We start from the raw sequence: 12,272 nt of genomic DNA, 5'->3' as shown, positions 1-12,272 counted from the left end.
TTTTTGTTCGGTCGGGCTTTTTTACGATTCGTACGGTAATGGTGTACCCGTGCGAATCGTAATTCCTTGTTTGTGAAAATTGACGACCGGGTACGCGTCGGGCGGAGATTGTGCTCTGTCCGACGGTTCGTACCCGGTTTTTGCAGGATCGTGATCGGCACCTTTGAGTGGTACATTTCACTGCAACTTATTTTTGGAAGAGGTATTCACCATCTTTTTATTTTCTTTGTCGTATTATAAAATCAGAAAAAAATACGCTTTATGTCATGGTTTGTTAAAAAACTGATGTTATTAGGCATGGATCCCTTGGGCACCTCATTACATAAAAAGTGTTTTTGTGGTGGACACATAATCAGTGATTAAGTTGCTGGTTGCTCAGGAGATAGAGCTCTAGAGGGTGTATTCATCAACTATTTTTGTTTCTTATCGCATTGTGAAACCTAAAATATGTCTATTTGCGCGTTGGTGTTGGGTTGTCAAAATTTGGATGTTGTTGGGTTTGAATCTCTGGATTCATTATTGCATAGAAAATGTTTGCTGGTGGAACAATCAAATTGTGACTGAGGTGTTTTGCACAAAAGGAAGGTCATTGTCCACGCGTTATATTGTATTTGACTTGCTCTGATATACTTTATCAGGTGTTCATCAGGATAGCGGTTTTTAGTGGTTTAAGCTCAACCACGGAATATTATCATTGAGCCCTTGGTCATTGGTACGGAGGCGGTGGACCCATCTCTGCTCTTTTTCAAGCAGTACTTTTTCTGCGTTGTGATTCTTTATTGTGAGTGTCTCCAAAATCACCCATCTCAAGTCATTCACTGTGTGTTTCATTTCTATGAAGTGGTTACTAATTTTTGTTGTGTTTCTTTTGCATTTGATATTGCTCTTATGCTCGCATATCCTCTGTTTCACCAATATAACATAGGGAACAGGGACAAGTGATCATGTAAATTGCATGTTTTGTGTTGCAATTCGTATGATATCTAATCGTCCATTTGAAGTATGGGAGCAGTTGTATGGTTTTGGTTGCTGTAGTCAATTTGCAGACAGAGCAGAAACCACAAGGATAGTGTCCCAACACAGCAGGGTTATCCCATAATCGTGGAATCATTTCTCCTTGTGTGTCTGGCGGTTGTATGGTGTGTACCAGGATGTCTTTGAGATTTCTTGTTCTTTTATTTGAGAATCTCGGTTTGGGCCAACTTAAAGAACCAGAGTTGATGATTCTCCAATTTTTGTTTATTATTTTCTTTACATTGTTAGAGGCTGTGTTATAGGTGGTCACGCAGGTCACAAGGTCTTTTTCATGTGTTCTAGGTGTTATGTCTAATAAGCTTTCTCTTGGTTGGTTCTTGGCTCTCTTTTGACATTTGTTAATGGTTCTTTCCGGGTAATCATGGTTCCTCAATTTGTTGCACAGATCTTCTGCTTGGCTCTTGTAGTCCTTTGTTTTGCTACAGTTGTGCCTGAGGCGTAGAAATTGGCTATAGGGTAGGTTCTCCCTAAGAGGTCGCGGGTGAAAGTTCTTGTAAGAGAGTAGACTGTTTTTTGATGTAGGTTTGAAAAAGGTTTTAGTTTGTAATTTGTCGTTCTCGGCATAGATGGTTATGTCTAGGAAGTCCAGTCTTTTATTGTCCACTGTATAGGTGAATTTGAGCCATTCATCTCTTATGTTGACCCACCTGTGGAATTCTTTAAAGCTTTCTATATCACCTTCCCAGATTAAGATGATGTCGTCGATGTAGCATTTCCAGAGCAGAATCCTCTGTTGGTACAGGTTTGAGATGTTCTGTATATGGGTCTCCTCAAAATCGCTGAAGTACAACCACAATCCTTCCACACTTTGGGCAAAGGTGCTGCCCATGGAAGTCCCGTGGCATTTCTGATACATGGTGTTGTTGTACTCGAAGTAATTTTCCGTTAAGGCTAGCCTACAACATTCCAAGACAAAAAGTCTTAGGGTTTTGAAGTCCCATTGTTTGGTGAAAAGTAGAGCCTCCAGGGTGTCTAAGGTCTTCTGTTGGGGGAGGCTTGTGTAAAGGCTTTCCATGTCTAGCCCGACGAGTAACATGTTTTCTTCTGAATATTTTTGATTTTTTTCAAATTTTTTCGATCTAGGTCCTGAAGAAAGCCCACCTGACCCTAACGGGCAAACACAAGGGCTGAAACATGTCGACCTTTTTACGGACATATTAAGTGCGGAAGATTCATAAGCAGTCTCTCTACGCACGGAACTATTTTTAAACAATCTCGAATCCAGACCTATTAAATTCTCTAATCTGGCTATACGAGTTTTTTAATTATCCCATTTTCTTCCACTTTTAGGGGTACACCTCCGGGTGGAGGAAGCATGAAAACTAACCCTATGATGATGCTGTCACGTTCCTAAGAGAAAGGCGGAGTACCAAGATATACCGCCACCCCTACCTCTGTACATGAATGAGGGTTTTTTATCAGTATACTACACGAATTATAAAAAAACCCTGGTTACACAGGACAAGTAATCCATTCCCCATGTGATTTTTTGGTATATAAATAAGGAAGCTGAATGGATCGCAATTCCTTCTTTCTTGATTTGTTATAGATACAGCAATATCGACAGCAAGAATATCGTGGTCAAGAATATCAACTTTAAGGTTAGAAATATCATTTTTGAAAATATTGAAGTCATTAATATCGTTTTCTAAAATATAGTTCTTTAAAATATCGATTTTCTAATTAATGTTATTCATTTTCGTATGTATTTTAAAAGTATGTGATCTATTTTTCAGTATAAGTATTGCTTTTATTTTGTAATAGGTGTTTTAAATGTTTAGTAGTTATTTTTAATTAATTATATTTTGCGTTTTTTAGTTCTGTAGCGGGTTGTGGGTTTATAGAGGAATAGGGTGGGAAGTAATTTTATTACAATAAATAAAAACATTTTTTATTTATTAGTATTTATTTAATTTAGATTTTATAGTGTTAATTGTGGGAATTATTTTATTAATAATTAATTATTAATTGGCTGTTCATTTTTTAACATAATTAATTAATTAATTAATGATGTTAATTGTGTCATTTTTTTAGGAATGGGTGGTGGGGATTATAGGGGAATAGGGTGGGAAGTAAATTATTTATAATTAATTAATGAGTATTTGTTAATTATGCTAATTAATTAATTACAATTACATTATTTTAAATTAAGTTGTTGTTGTTAATTGATATAAATTTATTTAATGTAAAATTAGTTTTGGAAATTGTGTATTGATTCTTTGGTGTGTGTTGTGGTGTTTATTGGGGTAGAGAGTGGCAAGTAATTTTGGTTTAATTAATTAATAATTGGTTGATCATTAATATTAATTCATTCATTGATAAATATTTATTGTCATTTTTTATTTTTATTTCGTGTGTGGATTTTGGTTTTATAGGGTTAATGTTTGGTGAATAAATTTATTTTTATCTATTTTAATTTGTTTTGTAATTAATAATATTGATTTAATTGATAATTAATTATGTTAATTATGGAGGTACTTTTTTTAAATGTAGATGTGAATTGTGTGGTGTTGGTTCTATCTTTTGTCATTTTTTATATTGTTATATATGATTTCTTTTTTAGCTTTTTACCATCTTTTGTGTTGTAGTTGATATTTTTTTTGTTTTTAATTTTGAATTAACTTCAGTGGTAATAATAATTTTTACCCCTCTGCTACCCAACACTTTCCCTATTGTTGCACTCACTGGAGTGTGAATAGTATTTTTTACCCCTCCGCTAGCCAACACTTTCCCTACTGTTACACTCACTGGAGGGGGAATATTAATTTTTACCTCTCCGCTATCCAACATTTTCCCTATTGTTGCACTCACTAAAGTGGGAATATTAATTTGTACCCATCCGCTATCCAAAGTGTTCCCTACTGTTACACTCACTGGAGTGGGAATAGTAATTTTCACCCCTCCTCTATCCAATGTTTTCCCTACTGTTGCACTCACTGGAGTGGAAATATTAAGTTTTACCCCTCCACTATCCAACACTTTTCCTACTGTTGCACTCACTGGAGTGGGAATAGAAATGTTTTCCTCTCTGCTATCCAACACTTTCCCTACTGTTGCACTCACTGGAGTGGGAATAGTAATTTTTACCTCTCCGCTATCCAACATTTTCCCTATTGTTGCACTCACTAAAGTGGGAATATTAATTTGTACACCTCCGCTATCCAAAGTGTTCCCTACTGTTACACTCATTGGAGTGGGAATAGTAATTTTCACCCCTCCGCTATCCAATGTTTTCCCTACTGTTGCACTCACTGGAGTGGAAATATTAAATTATACCCCTCCACTATCCAACACTTTTCCTACTGCTGCACTCACTGGAGTGGGAATAGTAATTTTTACCTCTCCGCTAGCCCACCACTTTCCCTAGTGTTGCACTCACTGGAGTGGGAATAGTGATTTTTACCCATCTACTATCCAACACTTTCCCTACTGTTGCACTCACTGGAGTGGGAATAGTAATTTTTTCCTGTCCGCTATCCAACACTTTCCCTACTGTTGTACTCATTGGAGTGGGAATAGTAATTTTTACCCCTCCGTTATCCAACACTTTCCCTATTGTTGCACTCACTGGAGTGCTAATAGTAATTTTTACCTCTCCGCTATCCAACACTTTCCCTACTGTTGCACTCACTGGAGTGGGAATAGTAAATTTTACCTCTCTGCTAGCCCACCACTTTCCCTACTGTTACACTCACTGCAGTGGGAATAGTGATTTTTACCCATCAACTATCCAACACTTTCCCTACTGTTGCACTTACTGGAGAGGGAATAGTAATTTTTACCCCTACATTATCAAATACTTTCCCTACTGTTGCACTCAATAGAGTGCAAAATGTAAGTCTAAAAACTATTAAGGGGCCGATTCTGATCCCTGTAAAATATTCCCCGTATGAATCGTATCCGGATTTTTTTACGTACGAATCGTACAAGTCCCGTACAAACTGGCAAGTACGATTCGTATGTAAACAACTCCATACGAATCGCATTGGGAAAATTCCCCGACACGTCCCCGGGTCGGTAAAAGTGTCCGACACGTCCCCAGACAGTTTTACCTACGAATCGGGAAACCGAAGTCTGAACGTGCAAGTACGATCAGTCCCGTCCGTCCGAATGCACAACTGTATGGTAAAAACACCGTACGGAGCGAACCTCTAAAGCAACCATGTAGACGTCCAAACATGTGCCCAAATATGTGCCGAACACCCCCCCAGCACCCCCGGATGTATGCGCCGGACACCCAGCTCCCCCGCGGATGGACGCGCTGGACCCCCACCTCCATATGTACGGCACGGACCCCCACCCCCGTATGTACGGTGCGGACCCCCACCCCCGAATGGGGGTCCGCACCGTACATACGAGGGTGGGGGTCTGCACCGTACATACGGGGGTGGGGGTCCACGCCATACATACGGGGGTGGGGGTCCGCACCATACATACGGGGGTTATGTTATGTTATGTTATTGGTTTTTATATAGCGCGACAATTACCCGGAGGCGTCCTGGCGCTGTCTAGCAGATCCTAGGAAGGCTGAGTCAAAGGCAGATGGTGGAGGAAATCAGAGTTATTCATTACGGAACAGCCACGTCTTAAGTTCCCTTCTGAAAGACAGCAGATCCGTTGCCGACCTAAGGTACAGAGGAAGTTCGTTCCATGCCTTGGCGGCCCCGTAGACAAAACTTCTGCCTCCCCAACGAGCTTTCTTAATTCGCGGAACCTTTGCCAAATTTGCTTCTTTGGAGCGTAGGTTTCTGCCTGGCATATACCAGTGTATTCTATTCTTCAGGAAATCTGGGCCTAAGCCATGCAGAGCCTTAAAGGTCAGGGTCAAGGCCTTGAACTGGATGCGGCTATTGACTGGTAACCAGTGCAGACTTTTTCTTCCTGCGGACGCCGAGGCGAACCGAGAAGCGCCCGTGAGGAGGCGGACAGCAGCATTCTGTAAAATTTGAAGCTTGTTCAATGCTCTACTTTGCGCATTTAAATACAGACCGTTACAGTAATCCAGTCTGGCCAGTACCAGCCCCCTGACCACTGTGTGTCTACTGTCCGATGGAAGTAGGGGTAGCACTTTCCTCAGCATCCTAATGGTATACATGGTTTTGGACGTCACCTCTTTAATATGAGAGTCAAAGGTCAGTTTGTCGTCCAGGATTATGCCAAGGTTTTTTGCTTTGACGACCGGGAGTGGAAGCGTGCCAAGTGAGTCCGGCCAGCAGGAAGGGGTCCAGAAGTTGGTAACATTTCCGAACAGAATAACCTCAGTTTTATCTGAATTTAGTTTGAGACAATTCTTCGCCATCCAGCTCCCCACTGCTAGCATACAGTCCTGTAAGCGCTTCACCGTGTCTAGCTCGCCCTCAGGTGTCAGAGAAACCACAATTTGGGTGTCATCTGCATAGGAAGTAATTCCAAATCCAAACGCACTGATCACCGGGGCCAGAGCACTCACGTAAATATTAAAGAGCGTGGGGCTAAGTGAAGACCCCTGAGGGACGCCACAAGGTGTGGCAAAAGGTCTAGAATGGAACTCCCCCAGGGTAACCACTTGTTCTCTATCTGTGAGAAAAGATCTAATGAGGTCCCATGCTTTTCCGACTATTCCGCACGTTTTTAGGCGATTCAGAAGAATAGAGTGGTGGACGGTGTCGAACGCTGCCGACAGGTCAAGCAGGATCAGCGCTGCTTTCCCTCCCTGGTCCACCGCCTCTCTAATTTCTTCCGGGTGGGGGTCCGCACCGTACATATGGGGGTGGGGCTCCGCACCGTACATACAGTGGTGGGGGTCCGCACCGTACATACGGGGGCGGGGGTCCGCACCATACATACGGGGTGGGGATCCGCACCGTACATACGGGGGTGGGGGTCCGCACCGTACATCCGCGGGGGGGCTGGGGGTCCACACCGTACATACGGGGATGGGGGTCCGCACCGTACATACGGGGGTGGGGGTCCGGCGTGTACATCCGCGGGGGGCTGGGGGTCCGGCGCGTACATTCGGGGGTGGTGGTCCGGCACGTACATCCGCGGGGCGGCTGGGGTCCGGCGCGTACATCCGCGGGGGGCTGGGGGTCCGGTGCGTACATACGGGGGGCTGGGGGGGGTGTTCGGCACGTACCGGGCCCCCTTTTCCTCACGCTTCGCGGCGTACTTGGCTTTTCCGGCACTTTTTGGGTGCCGTAAAAATATTGCAGTCCGGAGTGCTGTCGGTACGAATCGTACTTGCTGGTACGTAAAAGGCTGCCTAACTCCGTCCGCATATCGCGTATGCGCTGTCCCGGATCACATTCGGATGTATTTTTGTGTCGGTCGGTGTTTTGTACGATTCGTACGGAAATGGTGTTTCCGTACGAATCGTACTTGCATGTTTGTAAGGTGTTTTTACCGGGTACGAGTCGGACGGAGAAAACGCTCCATCCGACGATTCGTACCCGGTTTCTCCAGGATCGGAATCGGCCCCTTAATATTTTAATGTTTTAATTTAGAATATATTTTTTTATTAGATTTTATGTATATATATTACCTACTGGCGGTCGCCAGTAGGTAGTTATAGTTAGGACCTATTTTCCATAGGAAATCTGCAACATTCTATTCCCAATAAGTCTGGCACTGGTTGACTAATCCTCGCGAAATTTTCCAAACTTTTGGCCAGCTCCGCTCCGCTCCTACCCTGAAAGTTTTGTGGTGATTCATCAAGCGGGGGCCGAGAAAAAAGGGGGGTCCCAAAACGCGTTTTCCCCATGCAATTTCCCATAGGATCTGTTGTCGCAGCTACAGCCCGAACCGCTGAACGGAATGACACCAAATTTGGCAAAGAGGTAGTCCTCAGTTCAGACTCGTGCCTTTTGCATAAATGGTGTGAATCCGTTGAGTAGTTCCTGAGAAAATTAGAGTTAAAAGTACATAAATATCTATGGCCGGGGAGGATCTGTGGACCCTACCCGCACCATGTGCGCACCCTCCCCGAACCGAGCGCGCACCCTCCCGATCGCGCGCTGAATGCTAATTGGCTGTTGAGTGTCTGTCTACATTCGAAACCAGGAACTGTTGGCAGCCATTTTCTGCCTCGGTAGAAGCGAGGCTGAAGAAGCAAGGGGAATAAGTGTGTAAAACATATAAAGGGGGCAGAGTGGAAATACTCTGACCCTCTAGAGGTACTTAGGGGGTCCTAGAAGGACCCCCTGGCGTCCCCTTTAAAAAAAAAAAAAAAGGCGGAATGCGCGCATGGTGCGCGCATCCTATCGCGTTGGGTGCATGGATTCTCTCGCGTTGGGTGCGCGGATCCACGGAATATTTTGGGGAAAAAAGACAAGAAATCATTGGTTGTATGACTACTATTGGTTGACAAAAACAGATTGTAAGGAACATTATATATGATAAGCTGATATGTTGAAAAGTCAAGCACACTCCCTGTCTTGTTTAGCAACATTGTGTGCTGCACTTGTGACCTGTGTGCTCAGTGCAGTGTTCCATGAGCTGTTTCTTTGGTAACAGGTAGAAGGCAGATTGGGGGAAGGGTTGAAATGTATCTCAGTTGGAAAGGGTTGAAACGTTTAATCAATAGAAATGTGTGTTTGCTTTTGAGTTTATGTGTGAAGGATTGTCATTTGATGTTTACATGTATATGTTTGGAAAATGAAAGGGAAACTTTTCCATTCTTTGTTTTTGCTGAGAGGTGCACAGTGCAGAGATTCTGTAAAAGAAAATATGGTGAGTGACTGATATACTTCTTAATCTACATAACAACTTGAAAGGTGAGTTATTTAATTGTGAGGGGATGTATGTAGACTATTGTGATTTTAATCAGACTAATGTATTTCTCCTGCTAAAGTGTAGGGAGTACTTTTTTTCTCTACAATCTTATTGACAGTGTTTGTGCATGTAGAAACCATTCTGTGATAATCATTTGTGTTTTTCATGTGTTTGCAGACAGATAACTGTGCTGTTTTTATATTTTGGTAGAATTAGAAACCAGTCATTGTTTATGAATTTGTGAAATGAGTTATGTTATGTTTCTATACTAAAATGTAGTACTTCTTCTAGCTGAAGAAATGTGTTTTGGTATAGTGCAAGGGATAGTGTTGTTTGTCTACAATCACACAGTGAGTATGTGTGCATTTGGGAACCACTGTGAGAGAAGCATTTGGTAACATCGCGTATTTGCTGACAGATAACTGTTTTAAAACCTGTCATGTTGTCAAGTTTTAGTAGCATTAGAAGCCAGTGTTTGCTTATGCATTGATAAAATAAGTCATGCTTTGAGACTAATGTGCTGCACTTTAATATGTAGATTGTGTGTAGTCTCCTTACCCCTTGCACAGTAGTGAATGAGTTTTGGTAAGCTGCTAGGGATAGTGTTGCTTGTCTAGAATCACACTGTGAGTCTGTGTGCATTTGGGAACCACTGTGAGAGAAGTATGTGGTAATATCGTGTATTTGCTGACAGATAACTGTTTTAAAACCTGTCCTGTTGTCAAGTTTTAGTAGTATTAGAAGGCAGTTTTTGCTTATGCTTTGATTAAATGAGTCAGGCTTTGACACAAAAGTGCAGTCCTGAAATATGTAGATTGTGTGCAGTTCCCTTACCACTTGCACTGTAGTGAATGAGTTTTGGTAAACTCCTAGGGATAGTGGTACTTGTCTAGAATCACACTGTGAGTTAGTGTGTATTTGGGAGCCACTGTAAGAGAAGCGTTTGGTAACATCTTGTATTTTCTGACAGATAACTTTTTTAAAACCTGTCATGTTGTCAAGTTTCATTAGAATTAGAAGCCAGTTTTTGATTATGCTTTTATTAAATGAGTCAGGCTTTGACAGAAAAGTGCAGTCCTGAAATATGTAGATTGTGTGCAGTTCCCTTATCAGTTCCACAATAGTGAATGATTTTTGGTAAAGTCCTAGGTATAGTAGTTGTTGTCTAGAATCACACTGTGAGTCTGTGTGCATTTGGGAACCACTGTGAGAGAAGCATTTGGTAACATTATGTATTTTTTAGCAGATAACTCTTTTAAAACCTGTCATGTTGTCAAGTTTTAGTAGCATTAGAAGCCAGTCTTTGCTTATGCGTTGATTAAATGAGTCATGCTTTGACACTAATGTGCTGTACTTAAATATGTAGATTGTGTGCAGTATCATCACCTCTTCTAGACTAGTGAATGAGTTTTGGTAAACTGCTAGGGATAGTGTTGCTTGTCTAAAATCACACTGTGAGTCTGTGTACATTTGGGTAAGGATTGTGAGAAAAGCATTTGGTAACATAGTATATTTGATGACAGATAACTGTTTTAAAATCGGTCATGTTGTCAAGTTTCAGTAGCTTTAGAAGCTATTATTTGCTTATGCATTGATAAAATAAGTCAGGGTTTGACACTAAAGTGCAGTACCATGTACTATTCTCTTCACTGTGCCAGAACTGAAAATTTAAAAGTTTTACCCAGGCACTAACCGAGCAGTAGTCTGATGATTTAGTCAGTTTCCAAGTACTCATGTTGTTAACCATACATTACCACATAGATTGTTTCAAATGTCTATGCAGTATGCATGCAGTCTTCTAACAATCTATACACTTGTCTTTCACATTTTCAATTCGCTAGTCAGTATCCATACACTTCCAGGAAACACCCTGTAGCTCCCTTTGCAGACCTCTAGTGACCCATTCAGCATCATGTACTAATCCATTCACTGTGCCAAAACCCAAACACTTATAAATTCACCAAGATACTATCTTTGGAGTACTCTAATCATTCAGTCAGTGCCTAAGTATTCATGCACTGAGCCAGGCCTTAGCACATGGACTGGTTCAAACCCCTATCCACTATGTATGCAGTCTTCTAACCACCTAGACACTTGTCTTTCACACTTTCAATTCCCTAGTCAGTATCCATACAGTCCAGCAAACATCCTGTCACTCCCTTTGCACTCCTCTAGTGACCAATTCAGCACCAAGTACTAATCCATTCCCTGTGCGAAAAGCCTACCACTTATAAATTCACCTAGGCACTCTCCTTGCTGTACTCTAATCATTCAGTCAGTACCCAAGTAGTCATGCAGTGAGCCAGGCCTTAGCACATGGACTGCTTTAAATGCCTATGCAGTATGGATGCAGTCCTCTAATCACCTACACAGTTGACTTCACACCTTCAATTCCCTAGTTAGTATTCATACACTTCTAGCAAACACCCTGTCACTCACCCAGTGTGTCTCCTTATAGTACTGTAATCATTTAGTCAGTTAGCATGTAGTCTTTTAGTGATGTAGGCTTTAGGGCATGAACTGCTTCAAAGTAGTATGCACTATGCGTGTAGTGTTTTAACCATCGTCACACTTGTGGTTCAGGGCTATAGTTTCTTAGTCAGTTTTTATATAAAATGTGTTTGTACAGTAATGGAATAGTATAAATTTTAAAGTTATTAATATACATTTATTTGTGATTCTTTTTTACAGATACAGAACAGGAGTGTTTCTCATCTGTTTGCACTCTTCTCGTGCAAGATTGTTTGGATGAAGGGTCCTTAGGTGTTTCATCATACTTGCTGTGCCGCACGTGTATTTTTTGTTAGGATCCCCTCGTAACAGAACTCTTTTGCAAATCTTGTGCGTGACGAAGGTGGCATTGGTCTTTGTTTGCCCCTCGAGAAAAGTAGAAAATTTCCACATCACTGAAGGAAAACGTTGTGGGCGTGGTGCATCCTTTCAAAAATTCATCCTTAGATTTGGTGAATATTTTAAAGCAACAACATTTACAGTTTTTGTAAGTTAAACTTATAAAATTTTGTTAGCTGTATGCATTTTATATATCTGTGATTTGTATCTTGTTTTTTTTTGAGAATAGCATGTTGTTGTTTTTTTAACAATCTTTGAGATTGTTTTTTTTTTGCCCGCTGTTAAGTGATGAGTACGATTGAAATCACTATTTTTAGTGAAATTTAATATATTCTGAGAACAGCAAAAAAGGCAAAAAAATTACTTTGTGGAAATTATGCTGTGTTGTAAAAAATGTATTATTACATGTTATAATTTTTTTTCCTTTTCTTTCACAGATCCATATTTTAAAATAAGCAATTTTTATGAATTTAGATTGGAATGAAAATGTGAAAAAAATGTGTACCATTTTTTATTCCTATTACTGTGAAGGTAAGTTTAACTAAGTCTCAATATGCAGAATGAGGAGGTCTGCAAGAAGCTACAAAGTTGAAACATGTTTCTAAATACACTCTTTTTATACCTTTGTAGTTTTGAAA

General features: G+C 41.0%; 1 protein-coding gene across 1 annotated transcript in view; it reads right to left on the bottom strand.

The window, feature by feature from the left end:
- Nucleotides 1-12,272, bottom strand: part of LOC146829350 (uncharacterized) — a 75,004-nt gene that overhangs the window by 47,561 nt on the left and 15,171 nt on the right. Inside the window, exon 2 of the mRNA XM_085606477.1 lies at nucleotides 1,256-1,931. Within this exon, the coding sequence (XP_085462603.1) occupies nucleotides 1,256-1,931 (676 nt within the window). The remainder of the gene's footprint in view (nucleotides 1-1,255; nucleotides 1,932-12,272) is intronic.

Source organism: Triturus cristatus, chromosome 5_2 (assembly GCF_964204655.1).
Source record: "Triturus cristatus chromosome 5_2, aTriCri1.1, whole genome shotgun sequence".
NCBI lineage: Eukaryota > Metazoa > Chordata > Amphibia > Caudata > Salamandridae > Triturus > Triturus cristatus.
Note: the sequence above shows the minus strand (reverse complement) of the source record. Positions and strands in the feature narration are given on the sequence as shown.